The sequence below is a fragment of the Diplotaxodon limnothrissa genome, linkage group LG3 (genome assembly GCF_057381915.1).
Source record: "Diplotaxodon limnothrissa isolate DT_005_m linkage group LG3, D_limnothrissa_male_GT1.1, whole genome shotgun sequence".
Lineage (NCBI taxonomy): Eukaryota > Metazoa > Chordata > Actinopteri > Cichliformes > Cichlidae > Diplotaxodon > Diplotaxodon limnothrissa.
In genome coordinates, this window is record NC_140598.1 from 63,889,259 (window position 1) to 63,905,414 (window position 16,156).

General features: G+C 39.8%; 1 protein-coding gene and 1 non-coding gene across 3 annotated transcripts; both read left to right on the plus strand.

Moving 5' to 3' along the window:
* The first annotated feature begins 569 nt into the window (after positions 1-569).
* il13ra1 (interleukin 13 receptor, alpha 1) lies at positions 570-10,375 on the plus strand. Of its 2 annotated transcripts, none has more exons than XM_085349735.1 (10): positions 570-843; positions 1,367-1,509; positions 2,165-2,282; positions 2,401-2,500; positions 5,765-5,952; positions 6,307-6,440; positions 7,476-7,605; positions 7,905-8,001; positions 8,126-8,201; positions 8,420-10,375. In XM_085349735.1, the coding sequence occupies exons 1-10, from the start codon at positions 786-788 to the stop codon at positions 8,513-8,515; spliced, it is 1,140 nt and encodes a 379-aa protein (XP_085205861.1). In that variant the 5' UTR covers positions 570-785; the 3' UTR covers positions 8,516-10,375. The 2 variants fall into 2 exon arrangements, with proteins under 2 accessions (XP_085205861.1, XP_085205862.1); XM_085349736.1 differs by having other exon boundaries at positions 2,168-2,282.
* Positions 10,376-13,994: 3,619 nt separating this feature from the next.
* trnar-ucu (transfer RNA arginine (anticodon UCU)) lies at positions 13,995-14,068 on the plus strand. The gene has a single exon. It is a non-coding gene; the product is annotated as a tRNA-Arg (tRNA).
* Positions 14,069-16,156: the final 2,088 nt, after the last annotated feature.

Here is a 16,156-nt window from a genome sequence, read left to right on the forward strand (position 1 = left end):
ACAACTTTGCACAACCTGTAAATACTCTTGCACAAACGCGTAAATACCAACTCGTCTCAACTCTCTAATATTTAATACTTTTTTTCTCTCCTTTTCTGCACACTCTCTATATGCTCATGTAAAGCTGAGGAGCACAAGCCAAAGAATTTCATTATGGATAAATGTGGCTATACTTTTTATCTGTACATGACAATAAAACGTGAATCTTTGTCCAAGCCTTTAAACGTTTTCACATACTTACAGACTACCTGCAGGTCTTAACACTTCTCACTCCACACAGCACATTGTACCGGCTGTTGGGGGACCAGCAGCAGCCAATGTTTGTTTGTTTTTTGTCTTTACGCCCCTTTTTGTTAGATTTTGTTTGGTTAGAGTTCTGAAACTTACAAATGTGTCTTAGTAGTTGTGCGAAGGTTTATCATAGGTTATTTGTTTTACATAAAAAATAGAATATGTGTACTGAAAAATATGACTCCTAAAAAAAGGAAGAAAGCACAACATGTCAGTGCGTGCGTCAGCGTGTCTACATCAGAAGGAGGAAGCGTACCACCCACTTCCAGCCTCCCACTATTTTTCTGTGCCTTCCTCCCAAGAAGCTGGAAGCGAAAGTAGATCAGAGACATGGCAGACGTCTCTCTGCTTTTGCCTTCTGAACAGCTGTGACCACACAGAGTCTGAGAAGCAGGGGACCCCGTTTCAAGAGCGCTTCCCCCGCTCTCCTCACAACAGAAACTCAGGAGATAGAAAGTTTTCAGGGGGAGAGCTGAACACACGGGATCAGCAGGATGTTCCCAAGTTTGTTAGTTCTGTGCTGCCTGTCTCTGACGATCGAGTCCAGTCACGGTAAGACGATCTACACGTCCACGCTTACAACACATTTACCTGGGTTTTTGTTATTGCCTGCTTCTTTGACACCTTTTCCCAGTTTTCTCGCTCGGGTCATTTGCGGTGATTCCCACTAGTGACGTCACGTCTGGCATTCGCCACTGTGTAGCGGAACAGTAAAACGGACTCTGGAAAAAGAGAAAACTTTGTGGGAGAATGTGTTTCGTGTAAATCGCGCGTGTAAATCCTCTCAGCGCACCCCCATGTTAGTATTCCAATCCGGATTCTGTTTACGTGACAGAAACAGGAGGAATCTGACTTTTTTTAAATTATCCACGTAGAAATCCGAAAGCAGGATCAGATCTGGTAAATAGACTGTTCAGAAGTGTGCGTAACAGCTGTGCCTTGAGGGAAAGATTTTTTTCCCTCCTGAGTGACTGGCTCAGCGCAACAGCTTGCTTGGCGAGCCACATAAATCGTCTTTATTCGCTGATCCTGCAGATGTTGACTCATTTTCTGTTCTTTCTCCTTCTTCACTAAGGCGAAATCTTACCACCACGAAATGTGTCCCTGCGGAGGATTAACGACTTTGATCATAACGTGACCTGGGTACCACCAGAGAATTCTGTCGATTACCAGTATAAAGTGTCTACAAATACAAACGGACAAAAATATGAATCCACTGTAAGTACGCTTATATGTGTATATGCTTACTTTAAAACCTCGTATATTCATTGTGATTACACAACGTTTACCCCATAATTTAAAAGTCTTTCATCAGTTAATAACCAATAATTCCCGGAAAGACCGCTGCTAAGAGACTGCAAGTAATCTCAACCACCTCCTGGAAGTAGAGGCTCATTATTTGCATACTGCTGAAAAACATTTTCAGATATGAAAAGTAGGTTTGAGTAATTTCTAGATTTTGTATAGACAACCGCTATTTTAAGTTTTGAGGGGAAGACTGTGTTGTGTTGCAGCGTACCGTTTCTCCAGCTGCACTCTTGTGGACCTCACATGTTTTAAGCCATGACAGCTATAGCTGTGTGTATGTGTGGCACTGAGTCCTGGGCTTTCTAGATCTCGCGTGGTAACCGGACCACTGTTGTCTTCACCCTCCACATCTTCTCTCAGCCTTTGGTGTTTCTCGGGCTTCTTGTGTTCCTTCTTCCTGATGTTTCTCTCTCGGTATTGCTACATCTATTACCACAGCCCTTTTGTTCTGCATGTACACCACAACTATGTCTGGTTGGTTAGCCAGTTCTTCAAACAAAAGATCTGGGATTGGTTTAGACTGTTTACTCAAATTAGTTTTTTTCTTCGCTTTTTCTCTTAATAGCAGGGCACTTCCTTAGTTTTGAAGGGGTTAATGAATGGAAACGTCTTAAATGTGTCTATCAGAAGTTTTTGGAATAAGTCATCAAGCGAGCCAGTGGTCGTCAGTGAAACTAATCCAGGTAATTCTCACCACTGACTCTGCTTTGTTGTAAAAAAATGCTTTTGAGCCACATATGAAGCAAATTGCTGTCTATGTGTTTGATTATTAATCTGTGTCTGTGTCTCTGTCGCTCTCAGAGCTGGTGACAGATTTTCAGTGCTACGTCCACTCCCCAAAGCAAACAAACTGCTCATGGTCACCAACCGGTATCGCCGCAGATCTCCGTTTCTTCTACAAGTATGTGCTTTTTTATTATGCAGTTTAAAGAAATAGAAATTCAGCATTACGCAGTACAGGTAGTTTTGTAATTTTGCAACACTTCCTGATAGTCAGTGGTCACTCTGAGCTGAAGTGGAAGTAATGAGCCAGAGTTCAATCAGGGCTAAATTCTTGTGTTTAATGGCTCTGTCTTTTTTGCCAGCTGCAGGCTGTTTGTTGGGGGTGTGGGGATTTATGCATACAAAACCAAACCATATTTGGCAATGTAACATTAAATGAAGAGGGTTAAGTGTTAACTCAAGCCAACTGTAACACGCCCTGATATCCCAATGGACTGCCGTTTAAGGTCATGTATTTAAATAGGCAAAACCTAAGCAAATTAAGTAAACGTCTTCACAAACTTGAAACAAATACGTTGCAAGTAAAAAGAAAAAGAAAAAAAGATAAAACAAAGAAACCCAAAAGCAAATACTGAAATGAACTAAAGCAACACAGCGGTTTTCTGCATGACAATCCATAAAAATGAAGTGATCTTGGACACAAGTGGGGATCATGTATCCAAACGCATTTTTATTTATTTAACTTTTATATTGCCAATCCAGAGCATAAGATATGTCACCAGTTTACATAGGAAACCCAAGACCTGCTGAATTGTACAAAGAGAAACTCTGCTGCTCGTTCAGTGTAGTCCTATTGCCCTCTTTTGTTTTAAAGGGCACACAGAATTATCATAAATAATAATTTAACACACATATAAAGGAAGTGGCAGCTTCCCACTCTCACTCTCTTTGTCACATCAACAGCAACATGACTTTATATTAAATGTATGAGCCTCACCAAAGGGGAGGGGAGATGTGTCATGAGAGAGCATAAGAACATTTCTTATTAGAATGAGCAGCAGGACTCAGTTACACATTAACTCAGTTTTTGCATTGGCTGAACAAAACCAGAATTATTCACCCCTGCTCTTACCTAGGGCTGTCCCAGGGGAGGAACCTGGAGGCAGGTCTGTGCTTTGACACAGAAGTGCTCTTTTGGGGTAAAATGGTACATTTAATGTGCAGCTTGGTGATTATTTAAAGGGCACCTGCATTAGAAGAAGGTATTTTAAATTTTCATCCACACTGCCCGGTAGCCAGTGCATCAAAGATAATATTGGAGAGGTATATGTTTAATCCGTCTGGGCCACAGAGCTCCACTGTTATCCATGACCCTAACACTTAAATGAGGTGTTTCTGCTGTAAATAACCTACCACACCCTGTGGAGTCAACTAACTTAGATAAATGTCTCGCGAGCTGTCGAGCGTAAAGTGAGAGGTTTCTGTATTACGAAAGTGGCTCTGTTTTTAACTGGCTAAATCACTACGCTAACTTGTAGCGAACACGTAACAAGTTCAGGAGCAGAGCATTTCTTTGTAAATCGGCTATAAGCACCACATTTTCACTGAGTCTTTTATTTACATCATTTCAAGTGTATTATAAATTCTCTACTATATATATATAATGGTGTTTTATATGTGCAGGTTGTTAGGCGTGAATACTAAAACCACTGAGTGAAGAGCAAACTGTGCCTAGTGTGGGTGAAATTTCTGTTATTAAAGTCTGCAACACAGTCAGCTGTGGTCAAGCTAATGTAATTGCTGGATGCAGGAAAGCTAACACACATCAAACATCACAGTTCTACAGTCACGAGAGCGCTAACCTTGGGATTTCCCAGCGTCCCTTTGATAACATCACACACACTCTTTGTATCTTTTCAGTTACAACAGTCTTTTGTCCCACCCGGGCTGTTGCTGGCCAGGGAAGACTTTCCCACTATCTATTTTCCAGGCAGCACCTGGCACTGGTCTTCTTGTGAGTTTCCCTAACAATTAGAGGTTAACTTAGTGAAACATCGTTAAGCATATCTAAGAAGTTTTCACCAGGTCATATTGACACACACACATCCTTCATCTAAGAAGGAAAAGGTCAAACTAAATCCAACAGTAAAGTTCTACAGACCTAAATCTAAATGTGAATTTTCCCCCGTTACACTAGCATTATAAGGAATTATAATCATTATATCCTCATATCATTATAAGGGAATGGGTAGGGGGCGCTCACGGGGATCATTTTTTGTGGAAGAAGAGTCTTATGACCTGTGAAATGCTGCTTTTTATATGAGCACGCTCAGAAGCTGAAGCAGAAAGCTCTGCTTAACAGTGATAACTTTGATCTCCAGCAGGGGTTTTAGGTTCAAACTTTTACTTGCAGTATACCCCTCTGACTCGTTGATTGAGATGACCTCTGGGAAGGTTGTATGTACATATTGGCATTCACTTGGAGAGTGTTATTCCTCACTGTCCACTGATTTTGTCAGGATGCTGTTGAAATTACTCAAAGATGTGAGAATTGTGTGTTTAAGTTGTTGCTTCAAATGTGTTATGACTGCACTCTTGTATCCAAAGCACAAAGGCTAACTTTCACAATAGCGCCTCTATTGCCTCACCCGTCGACATCGTCGAGAAGTTCATTGTCAACATAAACTTTTTAAAGTGTCTCAGATAACGAAGGTGACAATGACATTATTATGTGAACATCATGGTATTTGCACAATATTGTTACCAAGACGAGACTGAATCCAGAAGTCACTCCTGTTTTGTTAGGCTGCAACAAAGACCCATTTTCCTATGAACTTTTGTCTTCTTTGTTTCCCAGTGAGAGCACAAATAAGGAAGTAAAAGAAACTGTTTAATTATACAGTTTCATAGATGTTAAATTAGTATCTTAAATTAAAATGTTTTTGTTTTTTGCATCACAAAACTTTACAAAACATTGCATAAAACTGCAGCATCGCTAGTCCACGTAGCAAAAGGCTGTAGTTCTAATGAATGCGTTGACACTCTAGGTTTCAACACATTCATGCGTCACAATTGTGTCCAAACTTGTACTGTAGGTACAAATATTGTACATGGTATTGATAACTGGCTGTTTCCCACCGGGTGGCTTCTTTGTTAAACACAGTTATTACATTTTGCATTTAAAATATCCAACAAAATGTCACGAGATTAAAGAAATACTTCAAATTTTATTATTTTATTCGGTGGCTGAGTCCCACAGTCTATGTGATGCTGTTGTTGCACATTAGCAAGAAACACATTTCCCCTGCTTATTCTATTCACCAGCACCGAGAGGCAAAAGCATGCCAGTGTCTTATTATTAGTTCATTGTTTTGTCCTTTCCTTTTGGAATATACCGTGTGTTGGTAGAAAAGTAAATCACCTTTTTCTTTATGTTTCCAAGGTCTGAGGATGAGTGGGATGAAATCGTCAGTGGAATAGAAGAATGCCCATCGTATACTTACACTGATGATCTGAGGACTGGCTGTTATCTGCCAGTGAGCACACAACATATTATAAGCGTCTTGTTTAACACAACACTGAACAACAAAACTGTCAGGAACACCTTCCTTAAACGCCTCATTCGCTTTGGTAAGCTGTGTAGTGGTCAGTGCTAATTCAGAATTTAAAAGTAATGCGAGAGGAAACTTGTGTTGAAATATTTTGTGCTTCCTCATTCAGTTTCTGGGGTATAATTTGTTCTTTCTCTCCTTTCTTGGAAATATTTTAGCTGTTATCATGGTGTGTGTGTGTGTGTGTGTGGGGGGGGGGGGGGGGGGTGGCATGCATCTGTGTGTATCTAGCACTGTGTATTTTATGACACAATCTAGAACTACCAACTTTTCGAAAGGCAAAATACACACTGTTTTGCATTATGATTTGCATTTAAGGCACCTCTGGCTAGCTTGTACTAACTGCAACATCTGTCTGTTATTCTCTGTGCAGTGAGACCACCGCCCCTTAACTGGAAAGTCGAGAAAAGTGGGAATCAATTTAATATTACTTGGTACCCTCCTGAAGTGATTGCACAGGACGAGTGGGAATATATAATAAATTACACTAAGTGTGGTCAACTAAAAGTAAGAATAACAACAATACTATCTTACTTTGTCTGTCACGTCCATTAGTTTAAAGTAATGTGTGTTACGATTGTGTTAAAAAACGAATAACTGAAAGCACTTAGAGCATAGGTGTCAAACTCTGGCCCGCGGGCCAAATTTGGCCCACAGCCTAATTACATTTGGCCCGTGAAGCCATACCAAATTACTATTAGAGCTGGCCTACTGGTATTATACAGCTAATATATATATTGTTTAGTATTAAGCTTTGCTTGTTCCATATTCAGTTTTTCAGCAAAACGTGTTTGAGCACATAAGAAAAGATTCATTCTTATATCTGGAGGAATAAATATATTTCAAAAAATACTAACGTTAGCCCGCGACTTTGTTCCAGTTTTGAATTTTTGCCCACTGTGTATTTGAGTTTGACACCCCTGACTTAGAGAATGAGTTCCAGCATTAGAGTGAAGTTGGAGGACACGGTAAGGAGTTCAAAACATTGTGTGGGAGCTCATATAAGACATGGGGTCCTTTGTGTTAAAAGACATCTGTTAGAGGCTAACTCATATTTCAGTGGACAGATTATATAACCTTTTTTTTTTTTTTTTTAACTGGGAAAGTCTTGGAATCCCAGAGGGGGAGGAGGAAGTGGCTAAGGATCAGCTTCCAGGGCTCCCTCTGGAACAGGACTTAGCTTAAATACAACCTTAAGCCATGCTAGCATGATAGCTCTTGGTTTGGGAATAATGGTAGCCATCATATCCAGAGAAAATAAGAAGAGAAAATAAGGAGAAAATTACAGACTTTTCTCCAAGCAGCTAAAGCAGCTTTTTATTTAAAAAAAAACAAACCCTCATCAGTTATAGTGGCGGTTGTTATTATATTTGGCAGAAATCGACAGGGTCCCAAGTAGACGAGTCCAAATTAAATATTTAAATTTGTCCTTTATGGTTACGTGCTGAATTTTGCAAACTCACCGATGTTTCTCTCAGGATGAAGTTTTAATCAACTGATTCAAGGCTCAAATCGATCGTTTCCCTCAAACACTTTTCACAGAGTCCAATAATACTAAAAGAAAAAACATCACACGAGCTGGACCGGGTCCCTCACTGTAGCTACAGCATGGCTATCAAAGCAAAGTATGGAGAAAAAGGAGAAACACCGTGGACCGACCAACAGTATTTTGGTAAAGTCATTTTCTGTTTTGTGTCTTTTTTCTAATCTTGTGTTAATAAAAAACAGAATGCACTGACTTATTATTTGTTTTTAAATTATAAAGGCCATACATTCTTCTCTGGGGTGGCTCTAGTGCAGGTCATCTGCTAATCAGAAGATAGTTTTATCCCTGGGTGTAAATGGATGAATGAAGCCGACATGTTATTTTCTCTATTAAAAAAAGCTGAAAGGGGAAAGTAACATCAAAGGCTGAAACATGAAACAGTTTCATTGTTGCTGAAATGAATGCTTATATGTGTTTGCATGCAGAAGCAGACTCGGGCTTCAGTCCATTAGTGTTTCTTGCGATTACAGTCCCATTGGTGGTTGCCACCCTGACAGTCCTGACTGTGATGTGTTACCAGAAGTAAGTAAAAAGTCTCTTCTTCTTACTGAATGGATCCTGTTGTTCGTTGGCTTTGTTTTGGTTTTATTTTGTTCTGTTTTTTTGGGGCTGCGCTAACCTCTGATATCTAACTGTCTCTGTGTAGAAACAAGGATACTATCTTTCCCAAAGTACCAGAGCCTCGGGATCTCCTCAGTGATATCTGCGACAACAACAATAAGGTGAGTTTTTTGCTCTTAGGTGTACTTGTGTGCTCGTTTCTCCTTTTCTTTTTCTTTGTAAGTGCATGCTTCTCATAATCACCGAGGTACTGCAAATTCTTAGAACTGCATTTGTTGTTGTTGTTGTTGTTGTTTTTCTTTGAATGCCAGGCTACAGTTGGCTTTCTCTTAAACACTATCACATTTTCTTTTCTACTTCTTCTTCTTCCTCTTTTCAGACGGCCCTGTGCAACTTTCAGGCCATGGCGGTGGAAGAAGACAACTGTAAAATTGCTCTTGTGGTAGAGCCCAAAATCAACAAGCCAGACTGGTGATAAGTGCCCGACGTCCCCTCGTGCTCCCAAAGAAGAAGAGCAACTAGAAGCAGCTGCTGCTGCTTCAGCACTTTGTATTTAGTGCTGCTAAAATCTGATGCCATGAATCTCACAGGGAAATACAACACTGCATGTCTTTATCATCCCTATGGAGTGACACACAACATATACCAACGCATTAAGTTGATTCTGTATTCACAGCAATGCTCCCATGGCATTTTGATCCCTTATCAACATGCTTTGTTTGCACACCGAAGTGGTTCCTTTTTTGGAAATCATGTCGGTTACATAATCGAGCCTAACACAAACGTCCATTTTAGTGCAGGGTCACAGCTTTGCATTGCACCGCCATGTGTCAGACACTGTGAGGCTCTTTGGACCCGTCTGCTGCTGATACAGATGAAACAACAACAACTGCAACCCCATCGGCAGCAGACAGTAGGCGGTTGGTCGTGAGCTGAGCCTGAATGTTGAGTCAAATCAGAACAGCGTCATCCACGCATGTATCCCAACAGACTTACTACCTTTGCACCGCTTACAGGGCTGCGAAAAAGCATTTGCCCCCTTCCCGATTGCCACACTTAAATGTTTTATCAAGGAAATATTAGCATTAGGTAACACAAGTGAATATAAAATGCAGGTTTTAAATAATGATTTCATTCATTAAGGAAACAAATCTATCCAAAACTACTGTTTCCTATGTAAAAAAAGTAACTAAAATGTAACTAAAAAATTGTTGGATGGCCTGAAATATGTAAGTGTGACAATCATTAAGTGGGCAAATACTTTTTCACACCGCCCCAATGGTGTCACTGTCACAGCTTAAATGTTTTTACTTCATATATATGGAAGACTTACTGAGCCAGTCTGCTGTTGACCTGTGAGCACTGTCCCTGTCCAGCTGCCATTAACTGTATTAACTGCCTTGGATTTCTTGCAGCCTGGTATGCTGTACATAAGAAACAAAGACATGCCCAGCTTTCTGAGAGTATACGATGTAATGAATGTATCACTTAGTTGCCTACTTTACTAAGAGTAAAAAACAAAAAAACAGGGAACAGATTTGCCGTCTTTTGTTTTAGACGGCCAGAAGGCTGAAAGGTTATACCCACATGTCCTTATGAATTATCAGCCTCATTGTTTGGTCTGTTAGTGGACAGTAGTCTGGGAAATACCTCATGCTCTTGGAGGAAGGAAATGGTGAACTTTTTATCAGAAGCAGAGGCTGATGATTTAGCTTTTAACAGCACCATGTTTCTCCAGCAGGCCTTTAACAGAGGATATCAGCCTTGATGAAAGGAACACCCTGTGCTTGTTTACCTTTTTACTTTTTTCTCAAGTAGAGATATAAACCACCTTCTTAAGTTTCTTTTTAACTAATGCTTCCACGTTTGCCCCGTAGCCAGTCACACGGCTGATTCGTCACCTCAGTGGTGCTCACGGTCGAACGTATAGTTTGGCTTCTCCTCCTGGACACTTAAACGCAGTGTAAAAACACAGAAGTCTTTGTGTGATAGTGTTTAAATGTTTTGATGAAATTATTATAGTGTTCAATGCTGAAAATAAGTTTATAATCGACTTTATTTTACTTCCTCTGATCTGTTTTTTTTTTAATGTCCCACAAGTAAGATTGTTTTTCTTCTTTTTTTCTTTTTTGTGGTTTTTACACATTTCTCATGAAGTATTGAGTCTTTCTCGTGTTTGTTTGGGTTCATGTGTGGGACTTCCAGATAAGCTAACTGAGCTTAGACTTCATGTGGAAAATACAGAAATCTAATTTCTCCTCTAAGAAATTTGATTTCTGTATTTATACTTAGCCAAAGGAGCTTGCAAAGAAAAGCGTCTGGACTTCTTTAAGTTACTTGAAGACGTTTCACCTCTCATCCGAGAAGCTTCTTCAGTTCTAAGGTCAAATGGTGGGGAGTCCCAGATATAAACCTAGTGGGAGTTTCCCCCCACAGAGGGACAAAAGGACCCCGTGATGATCCTCTAATCGCCTGAGCCAAAGTGTGAAACTGGGTGTGGGTCCCAATCAGCCAGTTTCGGGTGTGTTCATTGTGAAACCTGGCCCCACCTTATCATGCGAATTCCTGAGATCAGATGGCCCAGGATGTGAGTGGGCGTTAAGGCGTCTGGGAAGGGATCTCAAAACTGGATTATAGATGGCAGAGAGTTGGTGTCGTAAACCATCTTTCGGTGGTTTACGACCCCTTCCCAGACCCAGATCCCAGATCCCTTCCCAGACGCCTTAACGCCCACTCACATCCTGGGCCATCTGATCTCAGGAATTCGCATGATAAGGTGGGGCCAGGTTTCACAATGAACACACCCGAAACTGGCTGATTGGGACCCACACCCAGTTTCACACCTTGGCTCAGGCGATTAGAGGATCATCAGGGGGTCCTTTTGTCCCTCTGTGGGGGGAAACTCCCACTAGGTTTATATCTGGGACTCTCCACCATTTGACCTTAGAACTGAAGAAGCTTCTCGGATGAGAGGTGAAACGTCTTCAAGCAACTTAAAGAAGTCCAGACGCTTTTCTTTGCAAGCTCCTTTGACTACGATGACCTGGATGACTGAGAACCTTCACAGACATATTTATACTTACTTTTTTTTGCTCTAAGTCTCAGCAAAAAAAGTGAGTAAGTATTTTCTCCATATGTTTATCATCGTGTTAATTTTAAGAAGACTGTATAATAAATAATGCAAACTTAATATTGTGTGAAATATAGACGGATAATAGATATAGAGAACTAACTGTTTATGTTTCTGTCCTCGACTGTTTCACAAGATTGGACCAAACAAGCCATTTGATGCTGTCTGTCTTTTATTCTTTAAAGTATGCTTCCTGGCAGCTTGCTGCACTCTTCCTGGGCCCTGTTCCAGGAGGGAGGTTCAACAAAACTTCGACTTTAAAAATAAACTCTGAGTTTATTACCTCTGAGATTGCAATTTCAGTTCCAGAACAGCTAATCAGAGAAGTTCGAGGAACTCTGAGTATGTTTGAAATGTATGTCATGTGCAGATGTAACTGCACACAAATCAGTGAGCATGAGTAAAACATGTTTTTTTTCCTGTTCAATAATCTCGAAAAATGTCTAACTGTGCCTTAGTGTCCACTTTTTCTCCGAATAACTACATTTTTAAATGGATTTCCAAATATTTTTGAACAACAGCAACAAATTTCCTTAATATACTATTGTGTTCTTTATATAGTTATTTTCCCCTTCTGTCATTTTGTCATTATACTGTAACCAACATGCACCTCATTCGTCTGTACGAGTATTACCAGCACATAATATTTTGTGATCGGAATTTCACAATTTTGAATTTCGTAGCAAACGGTTTCTCAGATCCACTTCTGCAAATTATTTTTTCAAGGGTGTCGAGACAGTGTCAAAACTTAGGCAATACCAGCAAAGATTCAGAAGCAAAGCGAGTAAAGGCAGATCAAGTTTCACTGATTAGGGTCGCTGATCTAACAGAAATCAAAACCGAGGTATAGCGGGTTCAAAGAGCGCCATGTGTCTGCTGCTGGACGTAAACGGTTTATTTCCCTCTCTGAAGTTTCAGATCCCCTTAGTAGTAATGGCATCACACAACTTCAGAAGAACATGTTTCTCTTCAGTATAAGAAGGAAGTTGTGTAATCTGCTTTAAATAGAAAAATGTGTGACATTGGAGAAACCAAAGATTCTTTTCTATAAATGGTCTTCCTTACGTTTTCTGTGACGTGGCTAGCTTCTGTTAATCTTTCGGTCTCTAAGCCTGCATGCATGCGATTAATCCAAAGTCCAAATATCAGCACTCAAATTTCAAGCTGAGGGACGTGTCTGTGCTTGTGGACTCTGAGTCTTGTATCCATTTTAAGGATGCCAGTTACATTAGATTTGGGTGGAAGTTCCTTTGCAGGGTAGATGTGGGGAAACCGGGGCTGGTTGTCACATTGCTGGGTGTTGCCACTTTAGAGGCCACTGTGGAATTCTATTGATATCATACAGTTTGTAGTTTTCATGGGTCAGAGTAAGTTTTCTTGGTTTTGATGTTATTGTATTAAAAGATGAGACAATATTAGTCTTTTATAAAATGGTCACTTGTTAAAAAGCTTTGATTTAAATCAGTTTTTCACTAGCCAGCTAAAGGTTAAAACGTTGAGAGAAATGTTTTTGTTTCTTTCTTTCTTTTTTGTTTCTTTGTTGGAACAATGGTTTGTGTTGAGCCATACACCAAAGGAAGTATGATGTTGATGTATTGTGTGCCAGAACTGATTACGTGTTGTGATTACCCCTGGCAATTCAGGGAGAGAATCTAGATCAAGACTAGCAACCTTAAAATGGAGATCCCTGAAAATTTGCTTACCTGGATGATCGAGCACACGTGGAGACTTAAAAAGGTTTAGAGTCGGTTTGATATTGATGTCATTCACTGTGGTTCTCGTGTTTACGCTGCCTTGCTCACTACTGTGCAGGTTACCTTGTGGGAAATCTTGCACAGACTGTTTTTGTCTTTTAAAAGATACAGACAACTGCTTTCATTAAAAAATAATAAATATAAATGTTATCATTGATATTTTTATGGAGTGTGGAAGTCGTTTTGTGTCAATTCCTTAATTTTACTTCTCTTAATTCACAATAATTACCACTGCTTGATCAGCAATTCATGCAGAACAAAAAGTGTAGCAACCAACCCTACTGTCAGCAAGACAAGTGTCTCCACAGCTGTACGACGGGACGAAACCCGGAGTGACATGGAATGAATCGAGATGTGCACTCTGTGGTTTCTGGGGACGTGCACAACTGGATTCTGATGCAACCCTGGTGTAATGCCAGCAGGATGTCAGTCTCTTTAGTGAGTCTGCGCACCATTTCCACTCATAAACATAAAAACGACGGTGACGGTGGCCTGTAAAATTGACATTACACAGATATGAAATACTACACGCAACAGCCGACATTAGAAAGCCGTTTCATTTAAGCGTATTAAAGGCCGCCCGCTAAAACAGACGCTTAATTTATGTGACGCTTAAGAAAAGCCTTTAATCGTTTTCGTTTCTAAATCCGTCAACTTACCGACACTCAGCCTAAAAAATAAAACGTTTGGTTATTTTGCTCCCACAAAAACCATTTTCGCTCTGTGGGGCTATTCTAATAGCTTGCGCTAAGATACAATAATAACGCTTAGCGTCTCGATGGTGCAGTTTCAAAATTAAAGCTCCAGTTACGAATACACGTTAAATTATTATCTGCAGGCTTCGCGGCTTTTATTTTTTAACGCACTAAGTCTGGATTTCCGCTTACACACAGGCTAGCTTGACGCACTCCTCCCCTCATCGCTGTACAACAGCGGCCTCTCGTGGTCAAAACAAGGCACTGCCAATATGTCGGCTCAGAGTGGTCCTGATGCTGCGGGGATGCAGAGAGCGGCGGTATGAGAGGATGTGAAGTATGTAAACCTTGGCAGAGAGGGGTAATCCTGGCGCAGTCTCTGTGGCGCAATGGAATAGCGCGCTGGACTTCTAATCCAGAGGCTCCGGGTTCGAGTCCCGGCAGAGATGAGTCACTCTGTGTGCCGCACGGCAGACCTGCGATATTTTTTTTATCAAATTGTGCGGGTGACATTTTGATTGCAGATGATCATGCTATTAATAGTGAGCCTTAACTGGGAGCTCAGAAGGTTGATGTTCAGCTACACAGAGCACACAAACATAAATATAACCTCTAGTACAGATTTAATGCAGGAGCTGCAAACATGAGCCTGCCTGTTCTGTTCTGATATCCCAGTCTGATTAGTTTATGCTCTCCTTACGTTACCTTATTTATGTCCTCTTTCAAGTCCTCACGCCTTTGGTACTGATTTAGTATTTATGTCTCCATTTTCAAGAAGCTTAAAACCCATAAAATAGATTTTATAGGTATATATATAGCCATAACATTTTGGATTTTAAACATTGGGATTTTCCCCCCATTATATTTCTGTGTTTAAAAGCTTTAGTAAGAGTTTGATGAAAGTCATTAGGATTGTTATGTTTGGTCATTTTCCAGTACCTATGACCAAACATAACAATCCTAATCCAACAGTGCAGTATTTTACTGTATATACTGCACTGTATGTATTTTAATGTCTTTTATTTAAAAAAAATGTGAAAACATTTAGACTTTTGACTGTAGCCAGTGCAGTGTATTCATAGCACCGCAAAAGCTTTTATCAGCCAGCATGTAGATGACTTTATTATTATTAGTATTATCGTTATTGTTATTGTTATCAAAATATGATTACCTCAGGTTTTATCATTACTACATTTCGCCTCTAACATCCCCCGGTGAAATGTGTGCCTGCGCGCGCATATATTTTCGGGCATCTTGCTCAGCAAGATACGGTTTTTGAGATATTAAACATTATTTTATAGGTCATTCAAAGGTCACCATCCCCCCAGACTGCTCCAAAACGGGCCAAAATGGTCTACTTTTTTAGTGCTACATTTGTGCTGATTTGTGCAGGTAAAATTAGCGTTTGTGCTGCTACAGTATCTGAGATATTAAAAGTTATATTTTTTGCTGATGACATCACCATCCCCCCAGACTGCTCCAAAACAAACCAAAATGGTCTACTTTTTTAGTGCTACGTTTGTGCTGATTTGTGCAGGTAAAATTAGCGTTTGTGCTGCTCTGGTTTCCGAGATATTAAAAATTATTTTATAGGTCATTCAAAGGTCACCATCCCCCCAGACTGCTCCAAAACGGGCCAAAATGGTCTACTTTTTTAGTGCTAGGTTTGTGCTGATTTGTGCAGGTAAAATTAGCGTTTGTGCTGCTACAGTATCTGAGATATTAAAAGTTATATTTTTTGCTGATGACATCACCATCCCCCCAGACTGCTCCAAAACAAACCAAAATGGTCTACTTTTTTAGTGCTACGTTTGTGCTGATTTGTGCAGGTAAAATTAGCGTTTGTGCTGCTATGATTTGAGATATTCTGTTATGCTTTACTGCTGAAAAATGTCTTTTTCAAATGACCTTTCACTTTGTGTGTTCACTTGTTCAATAAAGTTCTGTTAAAAAACCCTCTTGTCGTATTTAATCAGCTAAATTTGTAATGAGTGTATTTTTTTTTAAACTTCAATTTCTTTACTTCAATCACTTTTTGTTCATAAAACCACGATGCAAATGCTTGAGTATTTATTTTTTTTAGAGTGGATTAAAAAAACTTTATTGAAAACTACATTTGAACATTTTACACTCCCATGAACACTTTTTGAGAAACGAACAAGCTCGCAGTCTTTTGCATCAAATACACATTTTCTGGCAGAAAAAAATATTTTTTGGCATTACTGTGTCTGAAGGATTCTTAGAACAGCGTTCATCTGATTTCTGAACAAGGTAAGCTTACATTTAAAATACTGAGATTTTAGTTACTGAGTTAATACATGATATAGCTAACTGTTTGGATCAAAAGGATTTTTTTTCAATGTTAAACATTTTCAAAAATGTCCAAGAAAAAAGTTTCTAAAGCACTTTAAAACATGTAGCACACTGGACTAAAGTGCTGTACAGTACATGGGTTAAATACTCAGACTCTTTAATAAACTCACAAATTCAATAGCTCCATCTTAAAAACAATAATTCCACAAAATATGAAAGTGTAG

Bases quoted from the DNA above. Each gene is read 5' to 3' on its own strand.
- il13ra1 (XM_085349735.1), top strand. From the start codon at position 786: ATGTTCCCAAGTTTGTTAGTTCTGTGCTGCCTGTCTCTGACGATCGAG. The intron at 2,283-2,400 runs GTAATTCTCACC...TGTCGCTCTCAG, and splicing joins CGTCAGTGAAACTAATCCAG to AGCTGGTGACAGATTTTCAG. The intron at 7,606-7,904 runs GTAAAGTCATTT...GTTTGCATGCAG, and splicing joins GACCGACCAACAGTATTTTG to AAGCAGACTCGGGCTTCAGT.